The 20,280-nt window shown below is 41.9% G+C and overlaps 1 protein-coding gene across 1 annotated transcript in view; it reads right to left on the bottom strand.

The window, feature by feature from the left end:
* xylt1 (xylosyltransferase I) overlaps nt 1-20,280 on the bottom strand; it is an 82,707-nt gene that overhangs the window by 16,189 nt on the left and 46,238 nt on the right. Inside the window, exons 3-7 of the mRNA XM_032542244.1 lie at nt 11,507-11,679; nt 10,653-10,855; nt 6,254-6,334; nt 4,150-4,366; nt 3,519-3,695 (exon numbers count right to left, since the gene is read on the bottom strand). Coding sequence (XP_032398135.1) covers nt 3,519-3,695; nt 4,150-4,366; nt 6,254-6,334; nt 10,653-10,855; nt 11,507-11,679 — 851 coding nt within the window. The remainder of the gene's footprint in view (nt 1-3,518; nt 3,696-4,149; nt 4,367-6,253; nt 6,335-10,652; nt 10,856-11,506; nt 11,680-20,280) is intronic.

Genomic DNA, 20,280 nt, shown 5'->3' with positions numbered 1-20,280 from the left:
CCTCCTCCCCTCCACCCATGTCTTTCTCACCCTCTCTGTCCCTGCCACACTGTAACATTTGTGGTTGATGGTGCATCATGAAATCTGCCGCCTCCACAGCTTGGCCTACACACAAAGACATCTTTTCAGTCCCAGACACAAAACTATTTGCCAATAGTGTGACCTAGCACCGAACACCTCGGTGCTACCTGCTGAAAAAAAGGAAGACCTAATCAACCACACTTTTTCTCATGCCACAGCGACTAATGTGGGATGTCCGTGTGATGCTTCACACGGTACTTGATGATGCTTTAACCCTCTGTGATCGGCTACAGATATCACATGAAACCCGAAGGGAGGCTTTCGTTTTCCCCAGATTTTGTGTGTTCTAACATGCCCTCGGTGCAGTCAGCTGAAAGTACCAACCTGTCAAAGCCTGTCTTTCCAACACACTTCCCAAATGCACCTCATTCTGAAACACATTACTAAACAATGATGCACAAAGACAAAAGGCACATCACCACTCTCCCTTCTCCAGAACAACTCCTCCCCCGGAGAGTGCACTTCAAAACTACGATGCGGGGGAACTCGACAGTTGTACCTTGAATTATTCTTCTCATCTGTAAACCAAATTGAAGCCTCCTTTGCTTGTCTGTATCATCCCCAGTGCTAAGGTTCAAAGGGAAACTCGGCTCGTGCGCCCAATGGGATATTAAGTCCTATTAATACTGGGGCCTGGCTGGCTTTTGGAAGGGCTGCTTTGTTCCCAAGGTTGGACTTCACTGATACCAGGGTGCCAACCAGACCCAGCGGCAGTGCCAAGGACCTGCGGTAATGTTTTGGCACTGAACTGCCAGAGACTGAGGTGAGACAGACGACAGTTGGGTCTGGCGAAGAGAGAACTGAGGTCAGCTTGGACTGGTATTTGAAGGACAGGAGAGACAAAGTGAGTCGTGGCACTTTAATGATATGACTCAAAGTGAAATTTAACTGTGGCAGAACATTTTCACTTTGTACCGCAGCTTTTACATTTTCAGGAGCACATTAAAAGTCAAACTGCGATACTGACTTTCTCTGGGGGTCCTGGAGTAACTGCCACTCATTCGCTTTCATTTTGAAAAGCTAAATAACCCTCCTCTCCCCCTCATACTGCAAGGCAAAGATGATCTAATTACTATTAATTTTTTCCCCCCTCTCAGGGTCATACTAATCGAGCCATAATTTTGCACATATTGATTGTGAAGGCTGTGGGAACGGGCTGGGTGCGGAGGTTGGAAAGACAGACATTGAGGTCAGAGAACTTAGTGATTGACTGCTGCTGATTTCCCAAGGCATACTGAGATGTGTGCTGCAAACATCTGCTTAAAGTGATGTATTCTTTTCATTTTTGTATGTTTGTAGGTTCATCTGATCTCTCTGACTGGCATCTGCTGGAGGACATGGGCTTTGATCTGAGATAAGCTCAGGGCCTGTATTTATCAAACTACTAAAACGACTAACTTTGGAATTAAATGAATGATAAAAAAAACCCTTCACTTTTACTCCTACTCACAGATGTAAGAATAACGCCTAGTGATCTAATTTACTTTGACGTAATGGTCTTAAATCTATCTTGAATTTTCATTCATAATATTTACTTTTAAATCATATTTTTGACACTAGTCTGTCAGCACAGCCACATTTCATTTCACTTAGGGCTGTCAATTTAATTGCGATTAATCGCATGATTGTCCACAGTTAACTTGCGATTAATCGCCAATTATTCACACATTTTTCAACTGTTCTAAATGTACATTAAAGGGAATATTTTTCAAGTTTTCAATACTCTTATCAACATGGGAGCAAGTGGTATTTGAGACTTAAAGTACTCTATTGGTAATTCAGTTCACAGCAACAGTAACAGCAAATAACTTTAGTCTTGTGGAGAGAACCATCTGGAAGGGCTTTAAAACTGAACTTGCCGTTCAGAAGAGCCTTTTCTTAATCCATTTATGTGAAAGGAAGTTTGTTCCTGCTAGCAATCTACAACATTACTGCTGCATTGCTTCCTGATTTCCCAAACTACGGAGTGGACCGAGTCCCAAGTCACAGAACGTGCATGTGTTAATCATGCGTCGGAAAAAATTGTGTTTACTCATTATTATGGCATTAATTTGGACAGCCTTAATTTCCCTAGATGTATTGTTTAATTGTATTGTTTGAGTATGTGACAAATAAACCTTCCTTAAGGGGTTCAAATTACATGACTTAAGCCGATATTGATTTTCTTTTTTCTTTTCTGATGAACAATGTAGCACATGTCAGGCACATACATGTGTCTGAATTGTTATACTGCCCTGAACATAGATATTAAACCAGTTTAACATAACCAGTTTAAGCACCTCTTTAAGGGTCCTCCTGTACCTCACTGTCAGTAGGGGCCACTCAATAAATGTTGTTTTCTTCACTTTTAGCAAATGTTTTTACTCCTAAGCTGGCTCTTTGAAGAATTCTTCTATTAAAACTTTATTGTTTATTACCTGTTTCATTCTAAACACATGGGTTGACAGGGCTGACACAATACTTAGTACAGGAACAGCGTCCTTCAGCAACGGCTTACATCTTACAGGCACATACTATACAGTTGACTTTTCCAGTATTTTAGTCCTTTAAATAAATGCCAAATTCTTAATTTAGTCTCGCTGGCAATTGCAGTCCAATAATCCTTGGTTGGAGGGTTTGCCTGCAGCTATTTCCGTGTGATGGCTTTCTTGCTAGTATTTGAAAGAGATATTCAACCTGCAACAGAGGTTTATCAGGGTATTATGCAATTAAAGAGCAATTAACGGAGGACGCACAAAAAATATGAAAAGGATAAGCACTGCATTAAGCATTCGTTTGTCCCCCTGATTCATTTTTTTGGTTAATTTTAATTATAAAGTTTTTTTTAGTTCTTTAGAACAAAGGTCTTCAGTGTTTCTTAGGCCGAAAATCCCTCAGCCAAAAAAGAGACAGAGCAGGAACCTCTTAAAATATACAGTATGTTGTACAAAATTAAGTTGCATATTAAACTGGGCCTACAGTAAAGTGTAGGGTGGCCTAAAGCTTTTACACATACCTGTTTATGGTGCATACAATACTAAGCTATCAAAATAATAAATGTTGACATATTCATGTCATTATGTTTTAATGTTAAAATGTGGCACAGTAAATCCTTAAGTGTAACTGTATCTGTGGATGGCTACCTTACCTATAATCCAGTAAGCCTAACAATAATGTTGTGTGAATTGAAAAAAAGATTTATAATAAAATGTTGGATTCATGTTAATGTATATATACATTTTTGTTTTTTTAACTATCAAACAATACTTTGTTGGCCCCCCTGCAGCAACTCTGAGGACCCCCTAGGGGTCCCGGACCCCCTGTTGAAGATCTCTGCTTTAGAGAATGAAAGTATGACTCTTGATAAATGTGGGCCCTGACCTACTAGCTCTGCTTTTGGCCACTTTATTGATCATAGAAGGTTTCCTAAGAAAATAATTTGTGTGTGTTATCATTACCTGGAAGCGGTGGAAGTCTGCAGGCTTGAAGTCATTAGGGGAGCATCCGCACCAGTCAACAATGTGCTTGTACTGACACTTACAGCCCAGTTTGCGGTTCCAGTTGGTGATGCGTAGGTTGTTATCCACCATGCTCTCACAGTGGGCGCTGTTCTCCAGCACCGTATGGAAGAACGACTGCATATTGAGAGACAGGATAGCAAGACAGAGGGGGTGGGGGTGGGGGTGAGGGTGGGGGGCGCAGAGAAAGTAAGACAAAATTAGAGAATCCTATACCTTTTTTTTGTTACACCATTCGATTCACGGAGAGGAAATAGAGTAGCAGTCGAGACAGGGGGTTCACAGTAGCTTATGATAAACATCCAATTTCTCAACAGAGATCATTCAATTCTCATCTAATGCTTGAATACGGTTGGAAAGTCAGCCTTTACATCTCACCTTCACTTTATGATTTTATGTCCGCCTCTGACTTACTTTTTTTCCCCTGTATGTCTAGCACAGCAATGAAAAGAGAACTGTGTATACTGTTTCTATAAGCGATACAGGGTGAGAACAAAGCAGCGCTCAACTGTCAGTCGAAGGTTAAAAAATACTTGAACGTGTGAAAGCGGTGTCTGTGTGTGTGTGTTACCTCGGCTGGCAGCAGAGTGTAGGCGTAGAAGCGCTTCATGTTGGTGACCAGGTCGTCCTTGGAGTTGATGACATATTCGATGAACATGCGGTTGAGAAGGAACCAGTCGGACCCGCCGTCCACTGAGATGCCTTCTGGGATTTTACGGTCACCCAGCCTCCACATGTGGGTGTCGCACTCAAAGAACAGACGGTCCAGACCTTGCTTACGGATAAACCTAGTAAGCACACACAAAGATACGGTTATACCGCTGACTTAATGAATATAATTAAATATACAAAAACAGTGAGGGCTAATGTTTTTGTGTGAATTTACATGGCAGAAAAACAAATCATAATACAAACATGCAGGTAAAAAATGTTGACTTTTAAAACACCATTTAGGTAAAAACAAGCACTCTGTTGTTTTTGTTTTACATTTAGAAGGAGACTTGTGTATAATCAGCTCATTTGTATTTTCTCCCAAGATTTTAAACTGTGCTGTGTCACAAGAGGCCCTTGTTGACTTGAGTGAAGATTGTCCTCCTTCCGAAGAGAACAAAATGTTTGAGTGCTTGAAATGAAATCAGGGGGGAAATCTGGATCTGCTCCTTCTAAATGAAATGTGGGGTGAAAATTGAAAAGGATGAGCTAAAAAAAAAAAGCACACATTGAAAAATATGCACACAACTCAACTGCTAGAACAGCTGACTAAAGAGATTAGAGATTCATAATTTCCATCAATTATTGTGATCAGTTTCACTAGAATAGTGTAATAAGAATACTAGAGCCGAACGATTCATAGTTTTAAAATCAAAATCACAATTTGAAAGAATGGGATTAGCTATTTGTGACGACCGCGATTAATCAAATGTGCAATATTTAGTTGACTGTTTGGTGTAACATTTGGTATTACATTTTTTATTCCCCTTTTTATTATTATATTTAGTGTTATTTCATAAGATAAATGCTGTACTAATGTTACATTTCAAAGATTTAATGTTCCATGCTTATTAAAAGACAAAAAACACTTATTGTTGGCTGCTATTATATGTTCTCATCCTTGCATTAAACTATATCAGAGTTTTGATGCCGTCTGGAGTTATAATGCTCCATGACATGTTTGATCTGTTACATAGTGAATACTTTGGCAATACTTAAAAAACAATAACCGCAAATCGAATCACTATATCCAGAAACAATTGCAATTAGATTTTTTCCCCAAATCGTTCAGCCCTAAATAATACTACTAATACTACTACAGTTGTACTGTATACCCAAACATCACTTTGCTTTTTATCTTCTTGTCTTCTATCTTTAGCCTTAAATGACTTGGGACATGTGTTGTTGGCACTTGTCACTCCATGCTTTTATCAGCAACAAGAAGAGTGACACCCTGCATACATAATGGGTGTTGTTACTGCTGTGAACGTATCGAGTGTTGGATAGATGGAGTCAAATTCAGGTCAACCAGGTCAGATTGTTCCCTCTGTTACCTGAACACTGTTGATGTACTGACGTTGTGGCGCACACACGCGCACACACACACACAGACAGAGATGACATTTAGTAAAAAGCACTTTTCAATTGGGTTCAGCCATCCACACATATGCATTTATTGTATTACCAAGATCATAATTGTTTTAAAACTGAATTAAATCAGGAACAAAACAGCTTCACTCTCATCAAATGGCACTGAATAAAATACTGTGACTGCAAATAGAAAAAGGTACTGCTGAGTCACGTTGAGTCACACTGACTCATGCATCCAAGCTGGCTGATTTTCTTTTTCATGTGTTTCAGGGGTATTTTTTGCCCACAGTGTCGGACGATGACTGGTTTGTCACATGGTGTGGGGATGCAGAAATAGAGGGCGGCCGGGTGGCGGCAACAGAAAAGGGGGTTCTGGCAGCGACCTCGCAAGCTCATCCCACCAAGAAGGTTAATTAATGAAGCCCCAGATGGGAGCTAATTGCATTATGATTCAGTAACCACGGCACGGGCTGTGTTTGCGCTTAGGTGCTGCCGTGTGAGAGACAAACACAGAGAGCTAGCCAGAGAGTAAGAGAAAGATTGGAGTGTTGTGGAGGGAGATTAAAATGAAGTCTGAAAAATGTACATCTCACCTGGCGTTGTCCCTGCCATGGGACTTGATGAAGTTCATGTCTCTGTATTTGGACAGGAAGGCCACCAGTTGGTTGTTGGTCCTGAAATGGAAAAAATGACTTGCTATTGACTGGGAAAGATATGGTATGGCCTAGCTGGAACACTGATATTGCAGTACAGTATGTGTTATAGGTACAATGCGAGTTGTGGAGGAAGATTATGCAAATGAATCCATCTGTTACTGTTGGTTTATAAAAGTTACATAAAAATGCAGTGAAATAAAAAAAATAATTTTTCAAGTTCTAATCCTGTGCCCCGGTTTTAAATTTTTGATTATATTGTTATATACTGCATCCAATCAAGTGGTTTTCTGGGGCGTCTAGCTAATCTGGCCCATCATTTAAAGACAGTTGTGGGGGTCAGTCTCATGTAACAAAACTCCATCTTCCTTATTGGAAAATCCAAAATCTATGAATATGCAAAAATGTAATGTTTCAAAAGTTAACTACCAGACACAACATACCTGCTTCACTAACATGTCTATTTTCAGTATATAGCCTGGAGCCTGAATGTGAAAACCAATTCAGCCCATACATCCGTCTGCATAGTGAAGCTTAAACATACAAAAGCAGCAACATATTTTGTAGTGTGTGTGTGTGTGTGTGTGGGTGTGTGTGTGGGAGGGGGGTCCCTTCATGTCATTAATACTATTTAGGATTATACAAAAGATTGTGCTATTCATGATTTTGATGAATGACTTCATGCTGCTCTTACATTATAGAGCAGTCTACTCCTTCATACACAGGCCAGACAGGCTAAAAGCTTTGCTCTGTGGGCTATGCCACAGTCATTGGCTCCAACATTTCATCTGTGGTGGAGCTTTTCATGATGGCTTGGCTTGCCTCCCTAAAAGAGCAGCGAAGCCCTGGTAAAAAGCTTTAGGATCATTGGGGGGAGGGACAAGTGCATATTAATGTCATTTTCTCTTCAAGGAGCAATTTCACAGCCTGGGGGGCTTATCTTAGGAGGTCCTGAGCCATAAAGCCTAACTGATGATGTGCTGCACAGGCACATGCGGTCTTCTCTGTCTCTACTTCCCACACACACACACACACACACACACGCAAACACGCTGTGTATTGCTAGTAGCACACCGACAATGCAATTACATGCACCGAGATACACAAATGTTGTAGGCACATAGCCACGCACACACACAGAGCGAGGGGAATTCATGTCAAGCTCCCCGATTTGCCACCTGATGGTCACCCCGTCCACGGGTCTAGTTTGCTTACTGTCAGCCTGTGGCTGCTCTGTCTCACAGTGGTATTCACACACACACATTACTGTACACACACACACACACACACACACACACACACACACACACACACACACACACACACACACACACACACACACACACACACACACACACACCACACACCCACACACACACACACACACACACACACACACACACACACACACACGGTACCTGGTACCTACAAAATGTGCACATTTTCAATATCGTAGCCATTTAAACATCACTATGCCACTGACTGTTTCACTTCCATCTTACTGTCTTACTGTTACATTAATAATGTGTGTTCTTTTATAAATTATGCATTTTAATAACACAGACTTTAAAGATACTATTCCAGAGGGAAAATCCAATGGATTACAGGTACTACGCACACTCTAACAACACTCAAAAAGCTGAGAGATGGATCATACATCTCTTTTGTCCTGGAAAAAAAGTTCAGCAACTTAATTAAAAAAAAAAAAAATCCTGCGAGTTTTTCAACAAGGTTTTTTAATTTCAGACATTTTTAAAACGACAATTTCAAGATTGTTGGCTTAGTTCTGATGGATTATAAAGACTTTTGTTTTTCCAACATCAGGAAATGACACCTTTCACTTAAGACACAGCTTTTTCCCTGAGATGGAGAGATGACAAAGGGAAAGAGATTAGAAGATATGACGCCTGTAGCAAGTTAATGTCTTACAAAGCTCAGACTTTTTAAAAGCTGCTGTAAAGTCTATGAAAGATAGGTAAAAGCAAGGAGACTGTGTAGATAAAAGCTGGGAAAGAAGGTTGCACTCTGACAAAGCAAACTCGTAACTCATCCTCTGACCTCCTTGCACGCACACACACACACACACACACACACACACACACACACACACACACACACACACACACACACACACACACACACACACACACACACACACACACACACACACACACACACACACACACACACACACACACACACACACACACACACACACTTGATCTCCCCCTGGACAAAGAGCCCCTCTGCTGGTGTGAGGGGCTCTGGGTTTGCCTTTGAGAGCCATTCATGCGGCAGGACAGACATTATCAGGGAATTAGAGGGGAAATAATGCTTGTCTCCAGTCCCACTGATAACAACAGCAGTAGTGGTCAGGGCAGCACAGGGCAGGGAAGCCCCCCCAGTGCCTGTAGAGTATGGTCAGATTGAAAAAAACATCATTTGGAAAGTCTGTAACCAAAACCGCGTAAACGTAACGTAAAGCTACTTTAAGGAAATACTGGTGCAGATTCATAATATAAATGAACCACGGAGTGAGGTAAGTGTGAATGTCTGATTTTGGAATGAAACAAAAATGGTTTTCCCCAATCCAATATGGGAAAGGTGTGGGGGCAGTGAGTTTTTGAAGCTATTGGACAATCCAACGTGCAATTCTGATGAAGTACACTGGCAGCTTAACATATTTGCAGTCTGGCAGTAGCGAGGCATCTGCTTATTCCAACATCTTTTTCTGTGCTGTAGTGTGCTATTGTAAGTCCATAATGATAATGTAATGCTGAGCTGTTTATTTCTGAGGAAGAATGCTTCTTTCATCCTGATCCCATTCTCCAAAAAATCAGAAAGGAGTATCAGCAACAAAACAGCTGAATGGGTTTCAGTTTCTTGCTTGAGGACACTCGGAGTAGCACGAATGCTCCCTTTTGCAGGGTCTTGAACCCAGGTCTGCCACTTAAAAGAACCACATTTGAGTTCACCTCAGTAAATTTACAGCGCACAGACTTGGTCAAATCCAAGCTGTGGTTACAAATGCACTTGCTAAGCACCGATACAAGGGTCCCATTTACATACTGTATTTACATATTGCATGGATCCAACACATGCAGTTCCCTCTTGTTCCCGTACCATAACTGCTTATTCTCGCTCCCTCGTCACTCCCTGTCATTTGTGCCTCTCGCCTCCCTCTTTTGCTCCATCAATCGTTTGGTTTCCCAACAGATGGGGCTTAAAACCTTGACTCTCAGCCTTCTTCTCAACAACATCACCCTCATGTGCAAATGAGAAGCCAAAAGACGGGGAAAGAAAATGTGTCTTGGTGCGTGTACTTGCAAATACCTTTAATCATGCACTGACAGACAGGATAAATATGCACACAGATAGGTGCAGAGACACACTAGATTGCAAGACATAAACTCAGGCGTGCACACACTGTAGCAGAAACACAGACACACAGACAAACAGACAGGAACTGCATGTCAGCAGTGTTCATTGATATGGTGATAAAAAAAACCAACAAGTCTGAGTCCGTCTGTGAACAAAATCCACATTTGCCGCATCTTATCTCCAGCTGTGGAGACATCGGATCCAGCTTCCTTTTACCCAGTGGCCATTACAGCTAGTCTAAATTCAACTGGTGGACATCTGGCTGCGCAAAAGAGATAACTCTCTCCTTAATAGGGGGATTTTAATTGGCTGCTGCAGAGCTACATCAAAAACCCAGCAGACCCTGAACTTCCAGAAGGACTTTAAACTCACATCAAAAAAGTACAAGTCACAAAATATATCCTCCAACAGGCTATTTCCATGACTTCATGTCCAGTTCGCGTAGACTTTGTGGCTTTAATTACCTTTTACAACCTCTTAGAAGGGACGTTTTGGACTGGAGAGATGACTTTTGGACTGTACAGTACACAACAGGCAACAGTCAATAGGTATTGACTCTGGACAATTAAACTGTAATCGGTTCACCATGTAACCCATTCAATTATGTGCAAGCAAGAAAGCAGGGACTTGGAAGAGAAGGTGTGACCAAATAGTGTTTGACAAAACAGAGGTTCTACTTCATTGATCTGTTTGGTTTGGAGTGACTCTTTATTCAAAGTTCACAATTAACCGCGGGAACCCAGACTAGTGTGTATTGAATTTCTTCCATATTGGCTGAGAGCGGTCTACTACTGTTGTGCATGCCTGGTGACTGCCTTTGTCCCCTATACTACTGTAGAGGCTTGCCCCTATTCCTCACTTCATTATCTTACAAGGAAATTACCTGAATACCTTCCCTTCAGGTCTCCCCTTCTACCCCATACTGTACTCCCCTTTCTGTGAGATCAATCAGTGTTACCTGATGGGGTAGTCGGCAGCACTGAGGTTAATGAAGAAATCCCAGCTCCAGTCCCTCATGGCAAGCAGGTCAGCCATACTGCGAAGATACATGGTCAGCAGACTGGCACCACCCCAGATGGTGGCCATGCGCCAGGGTGTCACCCTCACATTTGGATACTGGGCAGCCATGGCGTGCACCTGCCTGTGCAGGTAGTTAGAGCGCTGAAAAAAAGCAAATTATCACACATTGATTAATATTGTGTCTGATGCCGAGAGATTACATTTTACAAGTTAAAGACACACGCCGACTTATTGGGACTTCAGTTCATTCACCGTATCCCCCCAGAGTTAGACGTACATACCCTTCACCTTTCCGTACGTGCTGTAACTCTGTCTGACACCCCCAGTATTAGCTTAGCCTAGCAAAGATACTGCAGATAACTGGTTCCATCTAGCCTACTGCTCCCAATAAGTGACAAAATAATGTTCCTATATACATGTTGTGATTTGTATAGTCACAGGGTGTACAAATAACAAAGTCACATGTGACACAGCAATATTCTCACCGCATACTAATTGGGAAAAATATAACTATATATATATATATATATATATAGGACCTTTGCTAAGCTAAGCTAATACTGGGGGCATCAGACAAGAGTTACAGCACGCATGGAGATGAGAAGGGTACATATCGACTTGTCAAACTCTGGGGGATACGGCGTGTTCCTTTAATGTAAAAGAAAAATAAAGAAAATTGAAATATATTAACCAATCTTCCTTTGATAAAATGGTGGATTTAAAAGGCCTCGACTGCTGTTACATTAAAAGGTGCGGTACGATGCATGTTTGTTTTGGCTCTCTGTGGCTCACCTGATCGACATGTATGTAGTAGTAGTGCGAGGTGTGGTAGATGGCTTTGAAGAGGCGTTGAAACTGGCGAGAGGCTCGTCCATGGACCACCAGGACAAACGCTATTCTGACTGGTTTTGATGGAAAGCTCTCCGCAGAGTCCTCATCCCACTGGACATTAGCATTGGCTTTACCTGTGAGGCCCAAAAACAACAATATTTATATTAATATAATGCTACCGGAGAATATATATCTTGAGAATATATAATCATCTAATTTACACAACATAGCGTGGATTCTTCATCAGTAACATAACCAGGGGTTTCTGTTATTCGTTTGATAATCTACGAGAGGCTGCACAGATAGCGCTATTAGTCACTAAATAATGGAGAGAGCACCTATAAATATCTTCTATGGACAAGGGAAACAAATGCTTAATGTAAATGTACTGTTCTTATATAGTGCTTTTCTAGTCTTAACAACTACTCAAAGTGCTTTCACAAAGTACAAGAAGCATTCACTGTGGCCAAAGCTGTCGTACAAGGTGCCACCTTAACATCAGATAAATTCTGATTGTGATCAGATAACATTCACACACATTTATACTCCGATGGCGCAGCATCAATGCGTGTCTTGTCCAAGGACACTTCAACATGGGACTGCCGGGCCTGGGATCAAACCACCAACCTTCCGATTGGCAGGCCGAGGTGGCTTTACCACTGAGCCACAGCCGCCCCGTAATGAGTGTTATTATATAGTTACTGATGACTGTTGCTGAAATGTCGTTCTTTCGTTAAACAATAAATAGCTAAACAACTAGGCTGCAACATGGTAAGTGGCAGTTGGAGTGGTACTGTATGATTAGCATATTCATAATGATTAACTATTATGTCAAAAGCGAAGATTTAGTAGGTATTTTACATTGTTTCTGAGTTCGACACAGTCTTAGTCTATATCCACGACGTTCCAATTCCGTGATTGCTCCGGTGCCGCTCGGATGCATGTCCAATGCACACCGGGGGGAATTATGAGGACTATGGTTAACTGCTTCTCAGATCTCTGCAGGGTAAATCCAGACAGCTATCTGTCCAATCTGAGTTTTCTCTCACACGACTAAAACAACTTCTGAACAAACATGTTTCACCAAAGCAAGTTCCTTCCCAAGGCTATTTTGCAGCAGCACCATGGCTCTTTGCGTAGCGTAACGCCACCCCTGACGATTCTGATTGGCTTATTGAAATGTTAATAACCTAGAGCACATTTAACTCCCATTCCGGAATGCTGTGTGGACTAGCCTGACCCTCCTTTGCATCAATGTGGAGGAAGGTCTGGCAATGCGAGACCACCACAGTCTGAACTAAACTGAGGGAGTACCCATTTTATAAACTACCAATTAATAGGCTCTGTTTAAGATTTACAACACTATAATTCAGCCATACTATAATACTAATATAATACTATTCCTTAAAAAGTGCTGTGAAAGACAGAGGTGGTTGTTTAATAATATAATACTTCTCTTTGCTTTTCCCAGTGTCATCTAAATAAATCAGATGTTCCCAGGTGGCAATATTGGTCAGTATTATGTAGAAGGAAGGAAAGCCATGCTACTACTAAGATATCAATAAATAAATGAATAAATATGAACAAAAAGCCAAACAGTTACCTCAGCCCTGCTGAGGAACAGAAAAACATAACCACTAAACCATGACTCCCTCATCCATTTTCTTATGTGATTGAATTGGAACTATGACAATTTCAACCAGACACTACACACAGTGTAACTACTATCCTCATTCAGACAGGAATCCTATAAGCAAAATCCTTTGGGGCTTTCAGGGTAGAGCATGGTTTGACAATGTGCCATCCTTCCTCTCAGGCAAATCTCTCAGAAGATGCCTTGAATTTCACACAAATGACAACAATAAGCATGCAGGCAAACACTGCCCCGGTCGCGGCCTGCCAAGCCACTATCAAATTAAACAATTCCAACAATCTCTGGAGAGCCATTGGTAAACTCACATTGCTTCATTGTGTGGTTTTGTACCACCCTTAACCACTTGCACTTCAGACGTGGAAAAAAACCCTTCTCAAAGCAGTTCTGCACCATCAAATCCCACAACATTTGTTTGTTTTTTAATCTTCAGTTATTACAGCACATGTGCACATGCAGCTTATGTGACATATTTGTTCACAGAACATGCCTTAAGGAGATTAATTACTATAATTTGGGACTCCATTTCCCAAGAGCTTGTCTGTGCTGAACAACTAGAGGAAGATGAGGGAATACTGAGGTGGGGGCTGTTTATTTCCCTGAGGTGACATTTCCTCAAAAATGCCCCGCCCGGCTCTTCTCATAGTCTGGCCCTAAGGTTCCTGTAATTACTCAAAATTGAAAGGCAAGTGTCCATCATGTCTTTTCTGTATGAGTCGACAGGGACGGGCTATGAAGGCCTGGCTCCTCCCGTTCAACTAATCTCATTCATTCAAATTTAAGGGCGACATGGCTTTTTTTGACCACAAGGTTGGGGTTAAGGACACGCTCCCTTGGCTCCAACTGGCCCACGTTGGCCCAAATTTGCTGTAGCTCCTTTCAGTCGGTCAGTCATACTTATTATTCTCTCTTTCTATTTCTCTCTTTCTCTCCCTCTCTCTCTCTCTCTCTCTCTCTCTGGATGCGCGTGTGACAGCTCAGGCGGGGAATCTGCTGTGGGCCGTATCAGATTGAATGGTAATTGGTGGCCAGCTAAGAAGGTTCACTGGTTTGCTTTGCACGGATAATTGGCCAGTCACTTCACAAAGCACTTTGAGAGTGTGTGCTATGCTAGCTAGCTGAACTAATGAGCACTGCTGTGTGTGTGTGTGTGTGTGTGTGTGTGTGTGAGAGAGAGAACCTACATTTTACTGTCAGTTTTGTCAAGCATGTGGTTATCTGCAGAAAAGCTTCATCTGTAGTACTTTTTAACAGACTTTGCACCTGAAGATACCGCAGGCATTTTTCCGAAAGAAAAAAAAAGAAGCCCTCGTCTTGAACTCATCACTCTTCATCGTCCTTCCCATTGCCATCAATCTTTTAAACTGCCTTTACCTCATCTGCTATCACCCTGCTCTCTTCCTCCATCATCTTGTGTAACTTCAGGCTCTTACCCCCCTCCATCTTAACACACTCATATGAGAGGAACAAGAGCTGAGCTTTATCCCAAAGGGCTTGTACCAAATTGCATTTGAAAATGTCTCGGGGATGGCGTCTGCTCCTTCAAACCATCCACAGAGGCAGCAGATATATAAATCATATTGGTGGTTTGAGTTTTTTAAAACAGCCAAAGTCACGCCCTTGTATTTCCGGTCCATGGGACCCATGTTTCGAAAAAAAAGGAATAGAAGTGAACGTGGAGAGGCGATTTATTTTTTGACCCTGTCTGAACATAGCCATGGATTACAGATATGATGTTTGGCAATTTAAAAGATAATTTTTCAACCGTAGAAAGTCTTAGTTTATTGTTAAACTGTTGAAGTATAAGACTGTGCAAATACGTAATTAGAAATACTACACACTTCAATGTCACAAGGATGACGTCTTGTTGAAGCTACGATGTCTGTGTATATCGTACCGGGGATGTAAAGTTACTAAAATAAGCAGAAGAAGTTATACTTGTTCTTTTGCTTATCTGCTGAAAACTTAACACATCAGGTAAGATAATGTTTTGTGTAATGTGTTGTGGAACAGAGCTAAGCGAGCTAGCCAGCGAGCAAGTGGAGCCTCAAGCTAGGTGACGTAAATTGTGACGAGAGATGTAGTTTACTGAGCGGTTTCATAGAAAACTAAGTGGTACTATGGCAAACCTACGGCTAATAGAGACTTTCTTCAGTTAAAAAAATATCTTTTAAATTGACGAACATCATATTTGTAATCCATGGCTCAATTCAAACGGGATCAAAAAAAACATTTGCCTCTTACTACCATTCTATGCAATGACACATTTCATTTCCTTTTCTTTAAATCTGTAATGGCAGATATTTGGCCACTTGGGGGCAGAGCAAATACAACACTGAACACAACACTGACATATAATCAGATATTAGGTTGATATGGTGAACTTGGTAGCAGCCTATTCACACATCCAGCAGACACAGGGCAACAGTAGGATTCATTTAGAGCTAGCTAACCAGCTAACAACATGTTACGCAAACTAGCATGTTGCTATCATGCTGATCAACCCACCAAGTAACACCCAAACAATCTTCCTTGCAGCTACCTTAGCAAGCAACAATCATATCACCACAAACAACATCAGCTAACAAATCTGAATGATTTCCTTGGATCAGGAAGGCTCCAAACTCATGGTTGCAGCTGTCGCCATGGTCCCGCTACACGTTGCCTTCTGCGATGCTATGTTACATCCTGCCACAATCTGCTGTGCCCAGCTACGTCCTGCTGTGCCTTGTAATGCCGCAAAGTGCCCTGCTATGCCACAAACTACTGCAAAGAACTACTACAAACTACCATTTTTTTTTTTGGGACTGTTATTGCCACTCTTCATTCTAACCCCAACCGGTCGTCAGACACCCCCTACCAAGAGCCTGGGTCTGTCCAAGGTTTCTTCCCAAAGGGGAGTTTTTCCTCGCCACTGTCGCACTGTTGCTTGCTCTGGAGGAAACTACAAGAACTGTTGGGTCCCTGTAAATTCTGGAGTATGGTCTAGACCTGCTCTATCTGTAAAGAGTCTTGAGATAACTCTTGCTCTGAATTGATACTATAAATAAAATTGAAATTGAAATTGAAGATACTAGTTGACAAAAAAACTGTTGAGAGCAGTTTTTGGCTCTTTATCTGCTAAATGTTGCACCATAGGTTCACCAGCAATCGCTAACTCTGTCTGTCGTTTGGTGCTGGACAGCATTAGATGGGCTTGTTACCCTTTTCTTACTCACATTTTTCTCTTTTTTCTTTTATCTTCAATTAAGATCAGCACTCAAGGCATACGGCGTCCCCTGGCAGAAGACTCTGCCCATCCATCCTATCCGGAAGTTATTTACTATGCAGCCAAAAACCTGTGGTATGGTATCAAGGTGATATCTGGCCACTCTGGCCTTCCTATTGAGAGAATTGATTGCCCAGGCCTGAGTGTCAATATTGACAGGCATGATGAATGGTCTAACTCCTATTTCCCTAATCCACGTCTGTAGCTCCGCTCCAGAACGGTGGCGGAGTCATTAGGTTTCCATTAAAGTCAATGTGTGTATCTGACTGCAGAACGGCTGCGCTCTGACTTTGTCACAGCTCCGTCAGTCGGCAGACCTCCGGAGCAGATACCCAGAGCTTCTATTTTTGCCAGACGCCGAAGAGCTCCACAGCAATTAAGCGCACAACAGATGTGCGGGACAGGAAGTCGAGAACAGAAACTAAATAAAACATATGGTTAATTTTCAAAATAAAACTGACCGTGTTCACGGTGGATCATATTTCCTTGCACTAAACCTTGAAAACACAACACAGAGTTATTTCCCCTCTATTCCTTTGTATGGAAACAAACTGTTGCTGTTTTTGTGGTTCTATTCTACATAAATTCGTAAAGATCTTGCGGGTTCTCGTGACTTCAGCTGTCAGTCATGGCCGCAGCTGTTCCGCAACAAACCGATTAATGATACTGTACCTGTTACTGTCAATGTTTTAATTCTGAGTGATCTGTCAGCCCTTCAGCTCTCTAAAACTCAAAAACCTGCTGTTTTTGCTGGACTCACAGTGGCCAAGAGAATGATTGCAACACATTGGAATCCACCTCATGACTTGTCTATTCGTACTTGCACTCCACGGCTCACATAGGTGGAGCCCAGGAAAGGACTTTGGACACTTGGCTCAGCATTGCTGGATCCTTGAAACCCATGCTGTAGATTTGTGCTACGGCCGTCTCACTTCTGTCTGTGTGTGTGTTTGGTCCCTTTTGTCTTGTGCCAGTCTCCCTCTTATTTGTTTGTTAGTGTGTTGGTCTGTGTCTTTTACTATGTATCTTGTTTGTGAGCTGCGGGCATTGTTCTTGATGTTGTGTTTTTGTTGTGTCTCCCTCCTTCCCGTATTTCCTCTCTTTGTTTTAGAGTGATTTGATCGCAAGGAAGGATTGTGGAAAAGGTGAACTATGCCTTTTTTGGTGTGTGCAGTGTACTTTTCTGTACGTTGTCATCTGGACCAATGTTTTGCACTTTTTTTTGGCTCTTCAAAAAAAATTTAATCACAAAAAAAATTATTTGATGCATTGTTATTAGATTAAATGTTGATCAAAGCAGCTACGTATGACAATATGATGATGATAGGAATACACAAATCCTTTTTCAGTACAAGGCCATAAAGTAGGGCTGGAGTTTTTCTTACCGCGGTTGAAAAGCAAGAAATTCCTGAGGTAGTGCGGTATACCACAACCCCCTAATGAGAGTAGTTTAAGTTAGAGCGAGAATGGCAGGGTGCCTTAAAGTGCCCATATTGTGAAAAAAAAATCACCTTTTCTGGAATTTTGGGTGTTATTTTGTGTCTCTGGTGCTTCCACACGCATACAAACTTCCATGAAACCCATCCATGCTGTTTTGAGTGGGATATGGGTTTCTGAATGTATTCTGTCTTAAGTCTCCAGGTGAGGTGTTCAAAATCTGCACGGTTTTCTACGTCACTAGCCGAAACGAGGAGGCTACCTGCTAGCATGCTAGCGCTAATATGCTAGCGGTTAGCCCCTTGTTTTCAGTGGCAAAACACTGACAACACACACACACACACACACACACACACACACACACACACACACACACACACACACACACGGGTTCACCATGATCTACAACATAACTACTTACATGTCCCTGTTCTGCAGGTATTCCACAAAAAGCTGGAAGTGCGCCCCCAGTTAGAAGAAGTCTCCCAGCTAATCCTGGCTTGTACTAACCGAAGTTGGAGAAACAGCTAGCTAGCTGACATGATTCTTACTTAGCTACTGCGCATGTGCAACTCCTAACAAAGATAGTATAGAAGTGAGATGTCTCACTCTGTAGCTAAAACAGAGACCTAAACACACAGGGTGAAAAGAGGATCTGTAGCAATGTGCAGTACAACAAAAATATGGTGTTTATAGAAAGGAGAGCAAGTGAGTATGAGTGCTGCTGTGAGGAAAAGAGAGAGGAAAAAGACTTAGCAAAGTTGATGTACAGTGAGTTAAAAGTGAACAAGAAAACAACAAGCTAGAGCTCCTAAAGACACAGTGGCTTTATCTATTGTCAATAGGCCTATTGCCGGTAAAGTGAATGCCGTTACCCCCCAAAAAACACTGTAGCTGTAACATTAATGTGTCTACCTCAGCTGTGAACAGAAGACATTACACAGGTACTCTCGCATATAGGCCTAATAGTCAACACGAATGGAATGTTAATGTGTCATGGAACATTGCGCGCCCCAACTCACAAAAGGTCAGATCTGCTGCATTTTTTGATGACAAGTTTTGTTTAGAAAACCTTGAATCCATGTAAGACACAAATGTCATCAGGCACAATCCATGTCAATGGAATCAATGAATCCATGTCATTAGACACAACGTGCACATGTGCAAGCATGTTTTTTGTGGTGATGACGGTGACAAGCTCAGATCTGCGGTAGGCGTCACCTGACTGCGGTATTGCGGTAACCGTCCCAGCCCCTAGGTACAAGGTCAATGCCAGCTACCCCTGCTGGAGAAATGCAGCCCCAATTATATCATTGTTAGTCAAGTTAGCATTTGAATGGCAAAGAGATTGAACATGGTTGTCCTGTCTTCAATGATGCTAATACCAGAGCTATCACAATTGCTAATCTAGCCAAGGCCTCAAGGACAACATACCGATCAAATCAAATTGGACAATTTTCTGCTAACAAGGTTAGAACGTGAACTGGGATTGGGGGAACTGAAGAGGGAAGAGAAAGAGAGATAACACATTGGCAGGCAGCAGGCAGGCAGACGGAGAGCAAGAAAAAAGTGATTTAATTTAGCTGTCGTGTTGTTACAGCCCAGCCATCAGGGGAGAGCCCTTTTCAATTTCTTTGTCTCCTTTGATCAAACTGTCAATTTGAGTGGGATAGTGAGTTGATGTGTGAGATGACAGGAGCTTAGGCCTAGACAAATGATACTCATGCTCTTGGGAAGGAGAATGTACAAAAGTTGCTAAGTCACAGTGCCGCCTCGAGTTCTAATAACACAAGCGAGGGCAGGGAAGGTATCTGACTAGACCAGGCAGGATGTATTCTTTCTCCTCCTCCCCTGCTGTCCACACTGCATTAAGTCCACTCTCAAATGCATGTGTGTGCATGCATGTGCTGTTCACTTCAACATGGTTGCTGATGCGTGCTGCCCACTGATGGCGGCAGCCACAACAGATTATTATGTAGAGAACCCACAACCAGACTGCAGATGTCCATAAAAAAAAGAAAAGCCCAATGTGTGTTTGTTTGACAAAAGAAAAGAGAACCTTTGTTCTTTGGCCAGGTTGACAAAACAAATGAAAATTGGAAACCAATTTGGAGAGAAGCAGCATCCCCATTTTCTTCAACAATTTACTTCACCAATTACAGTACCTGTAGGTCTATATATCCGCAACACAGACAGTTCTTGCCTTTGACGAGAATTGTAATTACAAGAGAAAATATTTTACCATGTACTATGTCCATGACTGGTCAGATGACACTCTTTATACTTAGCTTTGCCAATTTAGTTTTTTTGCTATGAAAAAAATCTTGAATAACAGAGAGAAGGAGGAAATAATGTGAAAACAATGAAATGTCAAACTAT

The sequence above is a fragment of the Etheostoma spectabile genome, chromosome 2 (assembly GCF_008692095.1).
Source record: "Etheostoma spectabile isolate EspeVRDwgs_2016 chromosome 2, UIUC_Espe_1.0, whole genome shotgun sequence".
NCBI lineage: Eukaryota > Metazoa > Chordata > Actinopteri > Perciformes > Percidae > Etheostoma > Etheostoma spectabile.
This window is presented reverse-complemented; position numbering and strand designations above follow the sequence as displayed.